The sequence below is a fragment of the Oncorhynchus clarkii genome, chromosome 1, assembly GCF_045791955.1.
Source record: "Oncorhynchus clarkii lewisi isolate Uvic-CL-2024 chromosome 1, UVic_Ocla_1.0, whole genome shotgun sequence".
Lineage (NCBI taxonomy): Eukaryota > Metazoa > Chordata > Actinopteri > Salmoniformes > Salmonidae > Oncorhynchus > Oncorhynchus clarkii.
In genome coordinates this window covers 22,487,238-22,508,631 of record NC_092147.1, presented here as the reverse complement: position 1 = coordinate 22,508,631, position 21,394 = coordinate 22,487,238, and the positions used below count along the sequence as shown (strand labels likewise).

At 39.1% G+C, this 21,394-nt stretch overlaps 1 protein-coding gene across 1 annotated transcript in view; it reads left to right on the top strand.

Moving 5' to 3' along the window:
• The first annotated feature begins 7,080 nt into the window (after positions 1-7,080).
• LOC139386570 (NT-3 growth factor receptor-like) overlaps positions 7,081-21,394 on the top strand; it is a 287,619-nt gene continuing 273,305 nt past the window's right edge. The window contains exon 1 of the mRNA XM_071132265.1: positions 7,081-7,319. Coding sequence (XP_070988366.1) covers positions 7,081-7,319 — 239 coding nt within the window. The remainder of the gene's footprint in view (positions 7,320-21,394) is intronic.

Here is a 21,394-nt window from a genome sequence, read left to right as displayed (position 1 = left end):
AAGGTAAGAATTGTTTTGGGATATTAAAGTTCTGAGTTAATGCATGTGTTAGATATAACTTCATTGCCAAAGCTAGACAATGTTAAATTATGCTTGCCAAGCAATGCGGTGCTTGTTAATAGCTAGCTATCTTTATAGTGGGGGCTGGGTTTCACCAAATATTTATATAACTAACACTAGCTCTTTGTTCTATTTGTGGTTTCTCTGTCAGAAATATAGCTAGCTAGAACTGTCTAGCTAGCTAGCTACCGAGATTATTTCTAGCTGAAAATAATATTTTCCACTGCAGTGGATCCTTCTGGTTTGTAGACTCAACTGCCTATGGATAGACCCCAGCAAATCTAAGTATCATTTAGCAAGCAAGTTCCCAATTAAATGAAAATGTGTTCATGAAGATTAATCCCTATTTCTTCACATTGTTTGGAATTGTTTCACTGACTCTATCTCTGCATTATCCACAGGATAACTGTCAACATGTGAGTCTTAAATGGACACTGGAGGTTAAGGAATCTGCATGTTCAGTATAATTTTGATGTTCCTGAACATTAACACCTAATTCTTCATCTTGTGTGAATTTTGTATTCATTGACTCTGTCTCTGCATTATCCAGATGGTAACTTTCCACTTACTCTGAAAATGGACAAAGTGAACAAATCTGCATTGTAAGTATTCATGTGATGTTAAAAGACCTCATTTTCAAAAACAGATGATAAATGCACAGAGGTAATTTGTACATATTTTGTTTTCAGATGCATCCTTCCAGTGACTCCTATGCCACAAGTCAACAATGAAAAAGTGATTTGAACAGAACATAAAGATGATTAAAAGCAGTCCTTTAGTTGTCAGCTATGAGTCATTCATTCAAACATTTCAAAATATACTAAATCATGATATTTTGTAATAGTACTGAACTTTGTAGTTGTATGCATTGCATTTGAATGTAGCCTATTCATAAAAATAAATGGCTGACGATTTATACTTAATAAACATCTTTATTTTGCATTCAAGCTTCCGTTTTGGATGCATTCCTTTCTCGACATTCAAATAAATGGAGCCATATTTATTAATACAACAATAATATGTTTTAAGTGAAATATTAGCTTTTGTCTGAAGCTGAAGGAGACAGGAAATTCTGAAGCGAATTTGACCTATGCACTAACAAGGCTTTTCAGCATAAGCAGCTAGAGTACTGCTTGTGCAGTACAGTAGCTACTACTAGAGTACTGTAACTTTATTGATCTACTGTACTTCAACAACAGATGTACTCATATTGGATGAGTTGATTAGGATACAAACCGTCTCTCAAACACCCTAAATCACACTCTTAGAGTAGGTTTACTTGGTAATGTAAACATGTTTGTGATAATGCTAGCAAGGCAGGTCAGCTAGCTACAGGCTAACTAACATTAGCTGGCTAGCTATCTAGCTAATGTTAGCCTACAATTCAGATTTGCAAGTTAGTTTGTAGCTCATACAAGGGTATTCTGTAGACTAAATAATGGATACAGCTATGGTGGTAGCCAACTCAGTCTGACTAACACAGTGAACTAGGAGCAACAATCCAATCTGGAGCTACAGCCAGTCTACATCTGTGAAGCATAGAATTTGGGTTTCCACTAGTTACCACAGCTACAAGGTAGAAATAGGCTATATTGTAAAAATTCATGATAACAACAATTAGCTTTTTGGTCTTAATTTAAGGTTAGGGTTAGGCATAAGGTTAACAGTCTGGTTAGGGTTAAGGCTAGGGTCAGGTTTAATATCACAACATTTTTAATAAGATACATTTTAGAAATAGGCAGGGTTGATGACTTTGTGGCCTTGGTAACAAGTGATGACCTAGAATTTGCTTGACCCGAGTTACTGACCTGATGATATAGACGGCTTCATCAACCACGGTAATGTGTGTTATGTGAAAAGTTGTATAAAAAAATACCAGGTTTGAGGGAGTGTATGGATGTGGTTGGTCTTTCTTTATCTCTCACTGATAATTTATTTCATGCCATGATTTCTCATCATTTCTCACTCCTCTCTCTACCTCCCCTTTCTATCTTTCTCTCTCTCCCTTTTCTCCCTCTATCCTTCTCTCTCCCAGTGTGTGTATAATGAGCTCCACAACACTCTCATGGCCATCAATGAGCAGGAAAAACTGCGCTGGTGGAAAAAAAACAACACTGAATGGCCTCAGTTCCAGGTGCAAAACCCACACACACTGACACACACACAGTGGGCTAATGGAAGTTAATGAGGCTTAATGGAGTATACCGTAATATGGGATGATGCAGTCTTCAACCCCTTTGTTACTGTCAGAGTTAGTCTAATGTAGTGACCATTGTTACAAGTTAATGTATCAGACTGTAAAATAGTAGTGTATGGTCCAACAATGTGACCATAATTATAGACTGCTGGAGTGTAATATACTGGACTGGGTCTGCCTTGTTGTTCAATGGAGTCTAATGAAATCTCTCTTCCAGGAGTAGGCACCAGAAAAAAAACAAACAGAAGAAAGAAGTAGAGGCACAGCAAGGCACAATAGAGGTGAGCATGTCGCCATCTGTCATTATGACCTCAGGCACGAAAGACGGCATTAACAATAAGTAATATAATAAAGACGGCACTTCTAAAAGCTGGCTAGGTTTATAAAAACCTGAGTAGATATAGCTTTCCTTGTAGTATACCACCCTGGTGACAGACACACTAACCACCATTCTCGTGTATCTATCTCAGTTGTCTTATGCTGGGACCGCTGCTATCTGTCCAGTGATCCTGCCGACTAAGGTTGGGTCTGAGGAGCTGCTTGGCGTAGCAGCTAGCCTAGCTGCTAGCTAGCTCCCTATCAAGCTAGCAGGGTTTTCTTGAGGACTTTAACGCAGCCCACGATGCGGTTAGCAATTGTGGCTGAGTCAGCGAATTGTCTCGAGCTTGTGGCTGTCTAGATCCCTTCTGTTTGTTGTTTCCAATCTTCCCTGCGACCTGCCCTGTCTGGAACTGCGAGGAGTAACAGCGTAACCTACGTTGCTACCATGATAAAGACCAAAGCCGGCGGGAGTACCATTGAGGACAGTGGTGTCTCTCTATCACATGTGAAGGATCTTTTAATTAAACAAAAATAATTCTACCAGCAGTTGTTACAACAAGAAAATAGATTCAAGAGTTGTGTCCAAATACTGGTGGAGTCAACTAATAAAAGAATGGACCTAACCAGAGCGGTCCAGGACCTGAAGAACAGTTTTCAGTACTCCCAGGTCAGCTCGATGAGTTTAAACAGGACAACGGCAAGATGACAGCAATCTGTATGTCATTGAGAGAGGACATCAGTTCTGTCTGTGAATCCATGATAAGAATGACAGAGAAATCAGATTATCTCGAGGGACGGAATTGCAGAATTAATGAGGTTTAAGGACAAGGTAGCTGTTCTGGAAAGAGCCAAGAACTTGAGAGGAATGTACATCTTCCCCAACAAGGACTATTCTGAAAATGTGCGCCAGAACAGAAAATAGCTTATCCCAGGCATGAAAGCTCTGGTATGCAATGAAGCTGTCAGTTAAGGACTTGTGAGGCATCTGTTTCTCAAACTAGACACTCTAATGTACTTGTCCTCCTGCTCAGTTGTGCACAGGGGCCTCCCACTCCTCTTTCTACTCTGGTTATGTCACGTTCTGACCTTTTATTTCCTTGGTTTTGTATTTATTTAGTATGGTCAGGGCGTGAGTTGGGTGGGCAGTCTATGTTTGATTTTCTATGATTTGGGATTTCTATGTTTCGGCCTAGTATGGTTCTCAATCAGAGGCAGGTGTCATTAGTTGTCTCTGATTGAGAATCATACTTAGGTAGCCTGGGTTGCACTGTTTGTTTGTGGGTGATTGTCTATGTTAGTGGCTTGTGTCAGCACAGGTCTAATTTGTAGCTTCACGGTCGTTATTTGTTTATTGTTTTGTATGCAGTGTTCAGTACTTTCTTTATTAAATATTCACTATGAACACATACCACGCTGCTTTTTGGTCCTCTGATCCTTCTCGCATCTCCTCTTCAGATGAAGAGGAGGACGACCGTGACAGGTTAGAGACAGTTTGCGTTGTTCTGTGAAGGAAGTAGTACACAGCGTTGTACGAGATCTTCAGTTTCTTGGCAATTTCTCGCATAGAATAGCCTCAATTTCTCAGAACAAGAATAGACTGATGAGTATCAGAAGAAAGTTATTTGTTTCTGCCCATTTTGGGCCTGTAATCGAACCCACAAATGCTGATGCTCCAGATCCTCAACTAGTCTAAAGAAAGCCAGTTTTATTGCTTGTTTAATCAGAACAACAGATTTCAGCTGTGCTAACATAATTGCAAAAGGGTTTTCTAATGATCAATTAGACTTTTAAAAGGCGTGCCATTGGAACACAGGAGTGATGGTTGCTCATAATGGGCCTCTGTACACCTATGTAGATATTCCATCAAAAATCAGCCGTTTCCAGCTGCAATAGTCATTTACAACATTAACAATGTCTACACTGTATTTCGGATCAATTTGATGTTATTTTAATGGACAAAAAATGTGCTTTTCTTTCAAAAACAAGGTCATTTCTAAGTGACCCCAAACATTTGAACGGTGGTATATATTTTTTTATCTTGCTTTGTTACCTCTTTTCCACATTATGTCTATCTCTGATAAGGAAAGGGCTGAAAATAGCCCATATTAATATGTAGTCTTAGAAATAAGGTTAATGAAATCAATAACTTTCTAACATCATATAACACTTATATTAGCCATTTCTGACACTCACTTAGATAATTAATTTGATGATACAGCAGTAGCAATACAAGGATATCAATTCATAGAAGAAACATGAATGCTTATGGGGGATGTTTTGCTGTATATATTCAGAGCCATATCCCTATAATGCTTAGAGATGATTGTAAGTCAAATGTAATTGAAGTGTTGTGGTTGCAGGTTCACCTGGCACATCTGAAGCCTTTCTTTTGAGGTGTTGCTGTTGGCCACTAAGTGCTAACAGTCAGTATCTAATTAATACAGTGCATTCAGAAAGACCCCTTGACTTTTTCCACATTTTGTTAGATTACAGCCTTATTCTAAAATGGATTAAATACTTTGCCCCCCTCATCAATCTATACACAATACCCAATAATGGCAAAGTGAAAACAGGTTTTTAGAATTTTTTGTAAATTTTTTACAAAACAAAAAATGAATGACCGTACTTACATAAGTATTCAGACCCTTTGCTATGAAACTCACTTGAAATTGAGCTCAGGTGCATCCTGTTTCCATGGATCATCCTTGAGATGTTTCTACGACTTGATTGGAGTCCACCTGTGGTAAATTCAAATTATTGGATATTATTTGGAAAGGCACACACCTGTTTATATAAGGTCCCACAGTTGACAGTGCATGTCAGAGCAAAAACGAAGCCATGAGTTTGAATGAATTGTCCGTAGAGCTCAAAGACAGGAATGTGTTGAGGCACAGATCTAGGGAAGGGTACCAAAAAATGTCTGCAGCATTGAAGGTTTGCACACATTGGTATACAGATTTTTCTATTGTGTTATTGACTGTACTTTTGTTTATCTCATGTGTAACTCTGTGTAGTTTTTTTGTCACACTGCTTTGTTTTATCTTGGCCGGGTCGCAGTTGTAAGTGAGAACTTGTTCTCAACTGGCCTACCTGGTTAAATAAAGGTGAAATAAAAAACTCAGTGGCCTCAATCATTCATAAATGGAAGAAGTTTGGAACCACCAAGACCCTTTCTAGAGCTGGCCACCCGGAAAAACTGAGTTCCTCTGTGGAGATGGTAGAAACTTCCAGAAGGACAACAATCTCTGCAGCACTCCACTAATTTTTATTTATTTTATTTTTCACCTTTCTTTAACCAGGTAGGCCAGTTGAGAACAAGTTCTCAATGTCCTTGAGTGGCCCAGCCAGAGCCTGGACCTGAACCCCGATCGATCATCTCTGAACAGACCTGAAAATATCTATGAGGAGACTCTCCCCATCCAACCTGACAGAGTTTGAGAGGATCTGCAGTGAAGAATGGGAGAAACGCACCAAATACAGGTGTGCCAAGCTTGTAGCATCATACCCAAGAAGTCTCGAGGCTGTAATCGCTGCCAAAGGTGTTTCAACAAAGTACTGAGTAAAGTGTCTGAATACTATGTAAATATCACAATTCCGTTTTTTTAATGTTTTTAAAATAAATTTGCTAACATTTCTGAACCTGCTTTTGCTTTTTCATTATGGGGTATTGTGTGTTTAGATTAATGAGGGGAAAACAATATTTAAACCATTTTAGAATAAGGCTGTAAAGTAACAAAATGAGGAAAAGTCAAAGGGTCTGAAAGCTTTCAAAATGCACTGTATATGCAGTCGTAAATGAGATATTCATGAATGAGAAATATTTTTGTGAATATTTAACTCAAGTTAATCTTCATCATACTGGCTGCCTTTTAGATGTTTTGTTGCCATTCTTGATTGTCTAGGCGTAGCCCTCTAAAAATGATACATTGTGGCCTGGACGCCCGATGTGTAAATGAACATCCAACCATAGGCCTAATGATAAATCACCATAAATGTGTAGCCTATTGTTATTGTGCTATTATATAGCCCACGCTCTGTGTGCAATTGTTGTTATGATCTGATTTGAGCTGCATCCTGAGTTGCAGGTGTGTCAGTTTCCATTCTGCCCTGTAGGTGGGACTTAATGCTTTGAGCATGGACCTCGCTTTCTCTCTCGTCACTTTCTTCAACGCGCTATCCCTCGGAGTCTTGGAGCGGTGCTAGTACAACCTGGAACTAAGCGGCTAACGGCAGCATGAATACAGGGTAACATATACTATGCATTCTAGAGAGGAGGACAAGCTTGGAGTACTGCTTTTTGAACCATTCCCACTTCGACGGAGTATTTTTTCCCCTTCTTCCTCATCTGTGAAATAGATGGACATTAGCTCATTCGCATCAATTTGACATACCTCCATACATTCACTCGCCCGCGCGCACACACCACATAATTGCATATTCAGACGGTCTCCGATTTGGAGGTTCAAAAACATCAAGGATATTGTCCTAATAAACGTTGAGTCATGGATTCATTTTTTATTCCACCACGAATTTGCTGGTGGAGGGTATTGTTTCTTTTGACCATCTTTCAGGACTACTTGAGCAATATGCTGGACTGCCCGCCAACCTGCAGCTGTTCTCCAACTGAGATCTATTGCAATAAGTCTGACAATGGGAAATTCTTTCCCCTGCTTGCACTGCAAGATACTGGGAACAATGGAAATAACAGTATCGAAGATGTGTTCAAGAACATCACCTCAATGTAAGTCTTTGTGCCCACTGTAGTGGCCATCACATGTTGAATCCATGTGAGTCACAACTTAGCGTAGGCCTACTCTCCCTGTAATTTATTTGTTTTACTTCTGCCGCACCTCCTTACGTGATATATTTAGCAATGCAAAACTGTGATTCTGCTGAGTCTGTAACATTGAATAGGCTACCTACACATCCCTTTCACGTTATGTCGTTACCGTTATCTCCGTGGAATACATTAACCCTGCAAAGCCCTTCAGCCACAAGTAGAATGCGGTATCAATAAGAACTGAATTCAATGTCATTTAAAAAATAGACCTGTTGGTGCGTTGGCCCGCAAATAACCCCCAAACAGCAATATTGCTATTCCTTTATAAGAGCCTGCATGCAGGACTTGATTCAGCTTAAATAAATCAAAGGTTTGGAATAAAACCTACCACAAGAAGCAATATCATTTCATATGCTCGGTCATTCCATTTGATTTCAAACACTTTTTAACCTCACCCCATTTGATTTGAATTAAACTTTTCATACATATCTGCCCATGGTAGAAGTGGTCAGAAAGTGACATTTTGGACCTGAATGGCCAAGCATTCATGAGATGGATGTGCTCAAAGTTGACCCATTTTTCATACATCGCCATACCATGAGACATCCAGGTCTTCATCACTGGAAAATATAAACTGTTGATTTTAATATAATTGAAAAGCTCACAATACTATAAATTATAAAACAAAACTTTATAATTTCTTGAAAAAAAATGTTTTTGAATAACAATGTAATTTTTTGTCATCACAGATTGTTGACTTAAATGGGGAATATCAGTTGTTTTAAATTATACTGTCAACAGACATTCTATGGTAACATTTCATGGTGGGTGGACCGGCAGCTATTTTTGTGGGAGCAATTGGAAGTAAAAATGTAAATGTTAATGATGTACCAGCTAGATTGCAGTGGTCTGAAGGGATATATCCATTGTATGAATTATATTTCTCTGATTGAAATGACACCTACTGTACTCAGTATTCAAGATTATGCTGTGTCTCAACGATTGTGGGCACAACACAAACACTTCAGATGATGTAAATTAGCATCTAAACTACAACATATGCAGAAAAAAATGGAAGTTTAACCATTTTATGATGATTGGTGTTAAAGGTTAAAAAAATACTTTCAAAAATTAAATTAGAAAATATTTTCACAACCCTGATTATAAGCTTTTAATCTATCAAACTCACCCATTCATATTTTCCAGGGATGAAGACATGGATGTCTCATGGTATGGTGGGTATGCAAAATGGGTAAACTTTGAGCACCTTTATCTCCTGAATGTTTTGGCATTCAGGCCCAAAAAGTTACTTTCTGACCACTTCTACCACGGGCATACATGTACAGAAAGTTTTGTTCAACTCAAAAGGGGTGTGGTCAAAAAACTATTGAAATCAAATGGAACGACCATTCATACAAAATGTAAGCTAACCACAACTTAGAATAGGCAGTTTTACTCTTTTTAACTGCTTTGCATTCTGTCACGGACTCAAAATAATTTATAGCATTTGCAAACGTCTGAAAAGGTGCTTTGTTTACTGAAATGAATCAACCAAGAGACAGAGATTATATTTTTAGATCCACTCTCCAAGTGTGGCCATGTCAGTTTTTATTATAAGGCTTCTTGATCATGACACAATTGACCATTTTAGTCCGAACACTTTAAACTAGGCTAATCCTAAATAATCATTGTTAGTTAGATTTGGTTGCCACCCGTTAGATTTTGTTCTGATTTGATGGTCCTATTTTTAGACATGTCACTAACTCAGTAGAGAGCCTATTCTGATGAATGTATCTCATATTGAAAACATTAAAAGGATATTTCACCCAGTAAAGTGAAATGTTCTTGGCAGAAGGTTTCGCCTCTTATATTCCCAATGGAAAGTATTTTTGGACTCTAAAAGTAATGTGTTCGTAAAAATAGAGCATTGACACTGATGACATACTTTTTCCTCTAGAAGGCTTTTCTTTTAGAAATGCCATTAGTTCTGTTAAAAAACAATCTCCCCCACTGCTCCTAGCTCTCTCGGGTGAAATGTTAAGTCATGTAGGGCTCTTATAGTACAGTAAATTTGTATTGCACCTATTTCTATTCACCTCTAAATGATTTGAAAAGAAAAATGAACAATAGTAGTAGTAGAAACAAGATCATCAATACCCAATACACGAGAGATTTTGGATCCCAGCTGTTACATCTCAAGCTGAAGAGACTATTTTGGTAGAACAAAACCCCAATTCATTATTGATTCTTTGTTGAGATTTGCCAAGGATGAGGGTGCCATGACAACCTCTCTGCTTTGAACTGAATCCACACAATTTCCATAACCTGAGAAGTGATGATTTGCCTAGTGTGTAGGATGTAGACCCCATGTGTGGGCATAAGGGCCAGAAAAAACCTGTTCCAAACACATGCATAATTCCAACGATATTATCCTAACTATGCCGCCTGGTTATAAATAAGCACACTTTAAAACAAGCACAAAAAACACCAGTCAGTTTGTCTTGACTTTGTAGGTCAACTCATTCTTGTGCTTGCTGCCTCCACTCTCTCCAGAAGGCCACTAGAGGGGCTGCTGGTTGTTCTTTTACAGAGACGAGAACTCTGTCATTCGATAGATTGAAATAATTACAAAAGTTATTTTATGTGCCAGCTTTATCAGAATGTTGGAATCCATTATTTTATTTTCATAGCATGATTTTTGTTGAGCGCTGTCGCAGAGAACCGCATCTCATGGCTGCTGCTGTTATGTGTGTAAGAATCATTCAGCACCCCCTATTACTGGACAGCTCCAACAGACTCACTTCGCTTGGGAGTGGGCCGTGTAGGCTAGTTGAAGAGAATCGGCAGTCTTGAAATGCAGAAGTTGTTACAGCACATGCACCAATACAATTTCAGAGTAGACTTAAGAAATTGTGAGAAGCATTTTTTTTTTGTCTCCCTTTGGCATATTTGTTTTAGGCTACTACTGGATTTCCTTGAAAATACTTTGAATCAATTGTACATTTGACAGCTGTCTGCCTCAACTATAGCTACATTTGTCTCGCTGCACACAAGTTCAGACTTCTAAAAGCCAACAATTCTGTCAGGTATTGTGTAACATAATGATCATGCATTTTGACGGGTATGTGTATTGTGATTGTCAAATTATGTAGCCTACCTCAAATATAGGCTACTTTTCCACATCATTTGAATCCAAGTGTATACAGTTGAAGTTGGAAGTTTACATACACCTAGGTTGGAGTCATTAAAACTTGTTTTTCAACCACTCCACAAATTTCTTGTTAATAAACTATAGTTTTGGCAAGGCGGTTAGGACATTTACTTTGTGCATGACACAAGTCATTTTTCCAACAATTGTTTACAGACAAATTTCACAATTCCAATGGGTCAGAAGTTTACATACACTAAGCTGACTGTGCCTTTAAACAGCTTGGAAAATTCCAGAAAATGATGTCATGGCTTTAGAAGCTTCTGGTAGGCTAATTGACATAATTTGAGTCAATTGGAGGAGTACCTGTGGATGTATTTCAAGGCCTACCTTCAAACTCAGTGCCTCTTTGCTTGACATCATGGGAAAATCAAAAGAAAATCAGCCAAGACCTCAGAAAAAAAATGTGGACCTCCACACCTCTGGTTCATCCTTAGGAGCAATTTCCGAATGCTTGAAGGTACCACGTTCATCTGTACAAACAATAGTACGCAAGTATAAACACCATGGTACCATGCAGCCGTCATACCTCTCAGGAAGGAGACGCGTTCTGTCTCCTGGAGATTAACGTACTTTTGTGCGAAAAGTGCAAATCAATCTCAGAACAACAGCAAATTACCTTGTGAAGATGCTGGAGGAAACAGGTACAAAAGTATCTATATCCACAGTAAAACGAGCCCTATATCGACTTGACCTGAAAGGCTGCTCAGCAAGGAAGAAGCTACTGCTCCAAATCCGCCATAAAAGAGCCAGACTACGGTTTGCAACTGCACATGGGGACAAAGATCGTACTTTTTGGAGAAATGTCCATCATACTTTTGGAGAAATGACCATCGTTATGTTTGGAGAAAAAAGGGGGATGCTTGCAAGCCGAAGAATACCATCCCAACCGTGAAGCACGGGGGTGGCGGCATCATGTTGTGGGGGTGCTTTGCTGCAGGAGGAACTGGAGCTCTTCACAAAATAGATGGCATCATGAGGCTGGAAAATTATGTGGATATATTGAAGCAACATCTCAAGAAATCAGTCAGTAAGTTAAAGCTTGGTCGCAAATGGGTCTTCCAAATGGACAATAACCCCAAGCATACTTCCAAAGTTGTGGAAAAATGGCTTAAGGTCAACGGAGTCAAGGTATTGGAGTGGCCATCACAAAGCCCTGACCTCAATCCTATAGAAAATTTGCAGGCAGAACTGAAAAATCATGTGCGAGCAAGGAGGCCTACAAACCTGACTCAATTACACCAGCTCTGTCATGAGGAATGGCCCAAAATTCACCCAATTTATTGTGGGAAGCTTGTGGAAGGCTACCCAAAATGTTTGACCCAAGTTAAACAATTTAAAGGCAATGCTACTAAATACTAATTGAGTGTATGTAAACTTCTGACCCACTGGGAATGTGATGAAATAAATAAAAGCTGAAATAAATAATTCTCTCCTATTATTCTGACATTTCACATTCTTAAAATAAAGTAGGGATCCTAACTGACCTAAAACAGAGAATTTTGACAAGGATTAAATGTCGGGAATTGTGAAAAACTGAGTTTAAATGTATTTGGATAAGGTGAATGTAAACTTCTGACTTCAACTGTTTGTAATCTAATATATATATATATATATATATATATATATATATATATATATATATATATATATATATATATATATATTAGATTACAAACATATATATATATATATTACATCTAATATTGCACTAAATCCCCATGGATGACATGGTATTATGTTTGAGAAATAATGGCCTACATAGATAATTGACAGGCAGTAGGCCTAGGTTTACTTGGTTGGCAGTACATAATTTCGCCCTGAAAATGACAGGCTAGTATGTAGCATGAGGGGTATCATCCAGTGGCATGGTAATGCCATACTCTGTTTGGAGTGTTCTGTGTGACCAAGGTTTCTTCTTCTTAAGCTTTACTGTTAATGAGGTATGAATGCTCTGGCATCTGGAGCATGTTTGAAAGAGCTAATCCTTATGAACATTTTCATTTCTCTAGAAGCAAAGTGTGTTTGAAATGGATTAGGCTGTGTTGTTTTGCTGCATGGACAATGAGGATGAAATTATTCTCTTTGAGAGGCACATTTGTATTATCTCACACAAGACTAAAGCATTCTTGTTCTTTGACCAGTCTTAAATGTTCACATTCACCATACAACAGGCATGATATATCCATATATTAGTATGTATCCATTGAATTCATCAAGTTCTCTATAGAGGAAGTGGCAAAGACACGGTTTTGTATTTTTGCTGTCATGGGAATGCTGTTGGTGTTCAATTTGTGCTTCTCTTTTAAGATGAAGACCTTCCTATCACAGTGCTATCAGTAACACCCTTTTCGCGCAGTCTCAGAAATTGTATATTTTATATTTCCTTTCATTTCTCCTGCTTGGACTGTATGCCATATATACCAGGATATTTGGAAATGGCCACGGGGTGGTTTTTCAATACCATCAAAACTATTGATTGGAAGTTTTTCAATACATTTGAAAATTTGTAGCTTATTAAGATAATACCTGCAGTCAACTTGTGCAATACGTTAGGGAACAAAGCAGATGCCTTCTTCATTTCACCGGTCACATTATTTTACATTATGAAGCTCACGGTAGTTCCCCAGAATAGTTGAGCCAGTCATGTGTTTGTTTATATATAGCACAACGGGAGAAAGCTGGAGCTGGTAAGTCCAGCTGTGAATTTGGTTTAACTTGCTAGTTAGCAAAGTAAGTGGCTGAATTAATAAGGAGACGGGTTATCATATAGTGTTAGCTTTCTGCCGTGTTTGAGAAGTCAAACTGCTTTGGATGAGTTCTGTACAGCTGCTACTCCTGCTATCTAGATTTATTTACGTACATTTTTCCCGTAATTTCTTCGGTTCTCCGACCGTCTACTCCTCCCCCTATTCTCCGAGCAGAGCAGGAAGTCCCGTTACCCTAGCGACTCCACACAGACACAGCGTGTACACACTGCTCCAAAACTAGTACTGTTGTTCCTTCAGACAAGCATGGTCAAAACTTTATTTATTTGCACAATGTCTCCCTTTCACATTCACTTGTAAATGTCCAAACTCAACAAACAAAAAAAATCAGTAGCTACTACCTATAACGTAAACTCACCCCATTCCGTACAAATGTGCGCAACCGCAACATTCAAACGAGGCTACAAAGAAAACTAATGGGTCTGTAGCGACTGTGTTGATTTCAAAATTGGGGGTGTGAACTAGGTTTCTATTCAAGCGTTGTTCGACATGGTAATGGCTCTATAGTATTGGAGAAAAGTTGAAAAAATGGACCCTCCGTTACATCTAGACGTGTCATGTCGTAACGTACAGCACGCATAAAGCAACTATTTCTGTCTTACAATCTCCAGGTGTAAGCACTACACTCATCCCTTAAAAACAAGAAATGGACAGTGACGGGGGTAAGGGGGGATACCTAGTAATTTTTTTGTGTCATCATTGCATGCGATCATCATTCTCAAAGCCGCTGTTTACTTCTAAGATCACTTTAGTACCGCCCTAAAAACCCGATTCAAATTCGACACCAACCTTCAAATAGGTATGTAATGACACATTATATAAACTCTTTATAGTGTTTTATTTACATTTTAGAGGCGATAAGGTGATAAGTTGGACAGATCGAGTGAAAAAAAGCAATTTTCCCACAGGACATCTCTCCTCACTATCACGCATTAGTTTTGCTTCCCCACTCACCATTTTTGAAAAGACCCGACAGGGCTCATTGCCTGCTTGAATTATGCAGAAACGGGCAGCGTTTAGGTCATGTAATTGATTCTGTTGGAAAGGGGAGAAATTGTGCTTTACAATGGTATTGACATTACAGTTGATCTGGAAGTATTACGTTTTTGGGGCGCTAAAAAAAGGGCAATTGTAAGGACCAAGGCGATGTACGAGTTTACGTGAGTTTACATTACTTGTATAGCTTTATGAGCTGGATTGCTTGTCTTTGCAATTAGTTTATTTCTGTTTGCGCTCGTTAGCATATTTAGTTAGCAGCCTCTGTTGAAATTCGCTATTCGTTTGTGTTAATTTTGTTATCATTCTGGTAATAGATGTCCAATGGAGTTTCTTTTGCATTTTAAGCAACCCCTTGTGTACTAATAGCATAATTACCGGGATGAGAGGAGGACGGTATGACGATATGAAAATCAGGACACCGCCCAACCCTACTCCTGCTCAAGGTTTGCCAACATGGTGTGTGTGCACATTTGTGTGTGTGGGAGGAGGCGTGTAGGATTATCTGTCAGTCTGCCTCACCTCATATTTGTCCTCTATATAACTTGCCTATTTTAGTACCCTAAGAAGAGACTATTTGTTTTCATCCATTAGGCTAATTGTCTTTTCTCTGTACTTAGTAAGGCCGTTCTCTGTAGAAGGCACTTTTCTGTGCAATTCTTTATCTTCCATAATGGAATGCAGAGGTCATGGTCAGCAGTCAGGCTGCATTTTGTACCTAAAACCACTAGCCCAGTACTTTGAAGTCTTTGAAGGTTATTTGAGCATTAGACATGTTGAAATATGCCATGCCAAATCCATTTGCTGTCCCTCCATGATCTCTCAGAAATCGTACACTTAAGAGAGTGGGAGTGAGCCAGCACATGTTCACAAAAACGTGGGCAAGCTATGAAAAGGAGGCTACCTCTATGAGTGATGTCACTCCTCCCACACATCCCTGCTCTGCTTCAGAGGAAGATGGAGGGCCTCGTTTAAATCCGACCTAATTAAAAGCACAGTGGAGAATGGAGATGGGGGGGGGGGGAAATCAATACAGTTTCATATTGCGATATTATATCGATATATACTTTTTTGTTACTGTAGGGAGCGTTGGCTAGGTCTAGTCAGCTGTACCTACGCCACAACTCAGGTATTTTTAATTCTATGGCTTGTTCTCCATCTTTTTAAATAGTGAGCCAGCATGTTTTCAGCACTTTTATTTCCCTAAACAATTAAAACTCCTTTTCTCATGCTCTCGCGTCTCTCTGCAGCAGACATACAGTACAGTGAGCAATATGTTTGAAACATCAAATCGCAGTATCGAATTGCAATACATATAGAATTGTGACAAACATAATACACATTGTATCGGCACCTAAAGTATTGTTATAATATTGTATCGTGAGGGTACTGACAATTCCCAGCCATAGTGGAGTATAGAGTACAGTACATGGAGTTGTGTACAGACAGACAGATGGAAGGACTGTCAGTGTTTTCACATCTTTATTCAACATAATTCAAAAAGATTGAGGCATGCTATACAGTATGTGAGTAAGAGGGGGAGGTGACTGCCCAGTGTGGAGTGCATTGTTTATGATTCCCGTTGCATGTGGAAGTGCCATCTGTGTGAGGCCCCTTTAAAGCCAGAGTGTACCAAAGTATCCATGCCTGCCCCTTACCTGGATGAAAGATGGTTTATCTTTGAGTGAACATGGCTGTGCTTTGCCTGGTTGAATGTTTAGTGATCGATCCGGGTGGGTTTGTTCAGCTGAAGTATATTACTGGACCCTGATTTCTCCATATCTCTTTGGACAAATCTTTAAACCCAACCGGTGTCTCTCTGCTGAGGTCCGCTTTACGAGATCGGAGAGCTGGATCTAGGAACTAAACTGTCATCAAATGGCATATAAACATCTACAGCTTCTGCTTTGCTTCCAGATCTATATTTACTTCTAGGCTATTTATGATCATGTGCTGTTCTCTGAGGATTGGCTTCACAGTGATCCGTGTTGGAGTTAACTCACTGATTGCACGGCCACCTTGTCAGTCATGCAGAAAACCAACCTGGTACTCCATTAAATGTCACTCTATCATTTGAAAAGATGAAGTCAGAAATCACTGCGTACATCAAATATTTTGAATCTGGAGGCTTTTAGCTTCTCCATGGCATAGCAGCAGCATACTGTGTGAATAGCATAACGTGCACCGAGGTGAGGAAGCCACTTCATGGATGACTGGGAAAGATGCAGTATATAGTCCAATAGGTTTTGTGTTTCAGAATCATATGTAAAAAAAAAACACAGATGTAATGTTATGATGAATGTGGTATGCTCCCTTTTGTGAACATTGGGTAAACATGAAAACATCACAGTCAAGTACAGTAGGTTGGTTATATACTGTTGTATAGCCTTTAAACTCATCACATTTGATTTGCTAAGACAACTACTTTGTCCAACTAGGACAGTGAGTGGCCAGTCCAATAACATCCCTGATGACCTTGAGGGATTAAAGAGCTTTTTGTTCACCATTACTACTGGGATGGAAATGTCTGCATGCATGACCGACCCTTTATATTACTCATTATGATTTCCAATAACATTAGCTACCATTATGTCCCCTTTTTAAATTGACAACAAAAAGCATACTCCTTCATCCTGTTGTCCACCTCTAGTCAAAAGATATTATGGATTTGACTTCGGCCCCGGGTAGAGAGAGCCTCTCACGTTGGTATGAAGAGATTCAGGAGACCAACGCAGGGTTGCGTAATAGTTTGTTTTATTAAGACCAAATTACGGCATGCCGCGCAAAGGCACGGGGACGAGGTCCAAACAAACAAGTAACAAAAGCACTGTTTATGAAATAGGTATTAGCACAGATAAATTGCAGATGGTCAGTGATGACCTAATTATTAAAGACCCATAAACTGTATGTGTGTTCGTTTTCCAGTTCGCAATATTCCCTTATGTAATTGTACAGAACACAATGTTCACTGTAGATAATGGATAGGTCATATTGTGTCATGTTACAGAACTAGCTCTTAATGAATTCATACAACTATTAATCTCTCAATGTGCAGAATACATGCATTGAGTCTCTGTTTAATCGTTGTTGCTGTTGTTTATTAACATGTCATTCTCATTCAACTCGTAATCCTCAGTGGTATGTGCATCATATGTCTGCTGCCACCCTCTTCTGTGGAGAACATGAGCAAAGACTGGCCCCTTCATTTATCTATTGTAAAGAATTAATGCACATATGTTCTGTGAAATTGCATCTGATGACTTAAAGCATGTGCCAAACTCATTCCATGGATGGCCGAGAGTCTGAGGGTTCACTCCTCCGTTGTACTTGATTGATGAATTAAGATCACTAATTAGTAGGAACCTCCCCTCACCTGGTTGTTTAGGTCTTAATTGAAAGGAAAAACTAAAATCCTGCAGACACTCAGGCCTCCATGGAATAAGTTTGACACCCCTGACTTAAAGGGGAAATCTCAACCCTAATACAATGCCATACAACACTCCTTCCGTGGCCTCCAACTGCTCTTAAATGCAAGCAAAACTAAATGCACACTCTTCAACCGATCGCTGCCCGTACCTGCCCGCCCGTCTAGCATCACAACTCTGGACAGTTCTGACTTAGAATATGTAGACAACTACAAATACCTAGGTGTCTGTTTAGACTGTCAACTCTCCTTCCAGACTCACATGAAGCATCTCCAATCCAAAATTAATTCTAGAATCGGCTTCCTATTTCACAACAAAGTAGCTCACCCAACTACCTCATCCCCATATTGTTATTTATTTTTTGCTCATTTGCACCCATGTCTCTACTTGCACATTCATCTTCTGCTCATCTATCACTCCAGTGTTTAATTACTCAATTGTAATTATATCGCCACTATGACCTATTTATTGCGTTACCTCCCTAATCTTACTTCATTTGCACACACTGAATATAGACTTTCTATTGTGTTATTGACTGTTTATTTCATGTGTAGCTCTGTTGTTTGTGTCGCATTGCTTTGCTTTATCTTGGCCAGGTCGCAGTTGTAAATGAGAACTTGTTCTCAACTGGCCTACCTGGTTAAATAAAGGTGAAATAATCATCTTTACACCTTGTTAGGTTCTAATTATTAGAGTAAAAACTCTACGGACACTATAAAAGCTTAAACCAAGTTTATTTATCCCAAAGGATCAAACAGCTGTACAGACGACGACATATTCACACAAGCACTGATATTTAACCCTTTCTCCTATGCTGAGTCTCTTCCTACATATCTGAACAGTCAATGCATCTCTGTTGCTAGACAGAACCTTAGTGAGATCTGTTTTTCCTCACTTCATCTGATCTGACTTCTGCCCCAAAGTGCTTACTCCTCCCCAACTCACAGCTGTCATGGTGACTGGTACCAGACTGTGTCTCTTCTCCTCCCAAAGGATCCCTCCCATAGGATCCCTGATGGCTAACATAATGTAAACATTATACATTACCCTCTCTCCCTCAGTGACATGAATACATTCCAATGGTCTTCTGGTGTGTATGCTTTAGTGAAAAAAATGTTGGGATCAGGTACAACTACATTTATGCACCCCCAAAATAAATATTTATCAGCAATTTCCCTCACCTACAACTTCTCACTTGAATTAATGTTTTTATTTTTAATGGGGTTTGGCGAAGGCTGAAGATTTCTCAACGTCAACAGTGAAGAGGCGACTCCTGGATGCTGGCCTTCTAGGCAGAGTTCCTCTGTAAAGTGTCTGTGTTATTTTGCCCATCTTAATCTTTTATTTTTATTGGCCAGAGATATGGCATTTTCTTTGCAACTCTGCCTAGAAGGCCAGCATCCCGGAGTCACCTCTTCACTGTTGAAGTTGAGACTGGTGTTTTGTGGGTACTGTTTAATGAAGCTGCCAGTTGAGGACTTGTGACTTTTCTGCCCATTTTGAGCCTGTATTCGAACACACAAATGCTGATGCTCCAGATACTCAACAAGTCTAAAGAAGGCTAGTTGTATTGCTTCTTTAATCAGAACAACAGTTTTCAGCTGTGCTAACATAATTGTAAAAGGGTTTTCTAATGATCAATTAGCCTTTTAAAATGATACACTTGGATTAGCTAACACAACCTGCCATTGGAACACAGGAGTGATGGTTTCTGACAATGTAGATATTCTGTTAAAAATAAATCTGCCATTTCCAGCTACAATAGTCATTTACAACATTAACAATGTCTACACTGTATTTCTGATCAATTTGATGTTATTTTAACGAACAAAAAATGTGATTCTCTTTCAAAAACAAGGACATTTATAAGTGACCCCAAACGTTTGAACGGTAGTGTATATTGTGAAATGCCCATAAGTTAAAAAAAATCATTGAGATATGATTTTTAGGCCATATCACCTAGTCCTAAATGGATTTTCATGTTGTTTGTTAAACTGTGAAGATTGTAAACACTCTGTGGTTGGTTGATGGAATCTGGCCTTACCCAATTCTTATTTCACTATAGATGAGTGGGTAACAATCCTCTTTGCCACCGTGCCATCTACAAACACAGTCTGCTCTTTCTCTTGCTCTCTCCCTCTCGCTCTCTCTTGCTCTCTCTCCCTCTCTCAGAGGAGCCTTAGCCTGCCTTTTGAACACTGCTTCCAGACCGCTTTGAAATATTGATCAATCCACCCCTTTCTCTCCCCTAAAACACCATCTTTTACTGCAACTCACTGATTGTTTTTAGGGACATATAGATAGATATATAGTGTATTTCCACAATTTAATCAAATTTGATTTGCTTTGTGAACAACATGTGTAGACTAATAGTGAAATGCTTACTTACTTACGTGTCCTTTTCCAACAATGCAGAGTTAAAGATAAAAAATATAAAACAGAAATAGTGACGCGAGGAATAAATAATGAATAACAATAACGAGTAAAAAATAACATAGCAATATACAGGGAGTACCAGTACCGAGTCGATGTGCAGTGTTCCGGGGTAATTGAGGTAGCTATGTACATATAGGTAGGAGCAAAGTGACTAAGCAACAGGATAGATGATAGACTGCGCTGCAGCAGCAGTGCATGGATTAGTAGAAGCAGCATATGTGGTGAGTGTGAAAGTGTGTGTGGCACCAGTATGTACACTATACAGTTGAAGTCAGAAGTTTACATACACCTTAGCCAAATACATTTAAACTCAGTTTTTCACAATTCCTGACATTTAATCATAGTAAAAATTCCCAGTTGTAGGTCAGTTAGGATCACCACTTTATTTTAAGAATGTGAAATGTCAGAATAATAGTAGAGAGAATTATTTATTTCAGCTTGTATTTCTTTCATCACATTCCCAGTGGGTCAGAAGTTTACATACATTAGTATTTTGTAGCATTGCCTTTAAATTGTTTAACGTTGGCCCAAACATTTTCAAACATTTTCTATAGGAATCAGGTCAGGGCTGTGTGATAGCCACTCCAATACCTTGACTTTGTTGTCCTTAAGCCATTTTGCCACAACTTTGGAAGTATGCTTGGGGTCATTGTCCATTTGGAAGACCCATTTGCGAACAAGCTTTAACTTCCTGACCAATGTCTTGAGATGCTGCTTCAATATATCCACATAATTTTCCATCCTCATGAAGCCATCTATTTTGTGAAGTGCACCAGTCCCTCCTGCAGCAAAGCACCCCCACAACATGATGCCGCCACTTCTCACGGTTGGGATGGTGTTCTTCGGCTTCCAAGCCCTCCCTTTTTTCCTCCAAACATAACGATGGTCATTATGGCCAAACAGTTCTATTTTTGTTTCATCAGACCAGAGGACATTTCTCCAGAAAGTACGATCTTGGTCCCCATGTGCAGTTGCAAACTGTAGTCTGTCTTTCTTATGGCTGTTTTTGAGCAATGGCTTCTTCCTTGCAGAGCGGCCTTTCAGGTTATGTTGATATAGAACTAATTTTACTGTTGACATAGATACTTTTGTACCTGTTTCCTCCAGCATCTTCACAAGGTCCTTTGCTGTTGTTCTGGTATTGATTTGCTCTTTTTGCACCAAAGTACGTTAATCTCTAGGAGACAGAACGCGTCTCCTTCC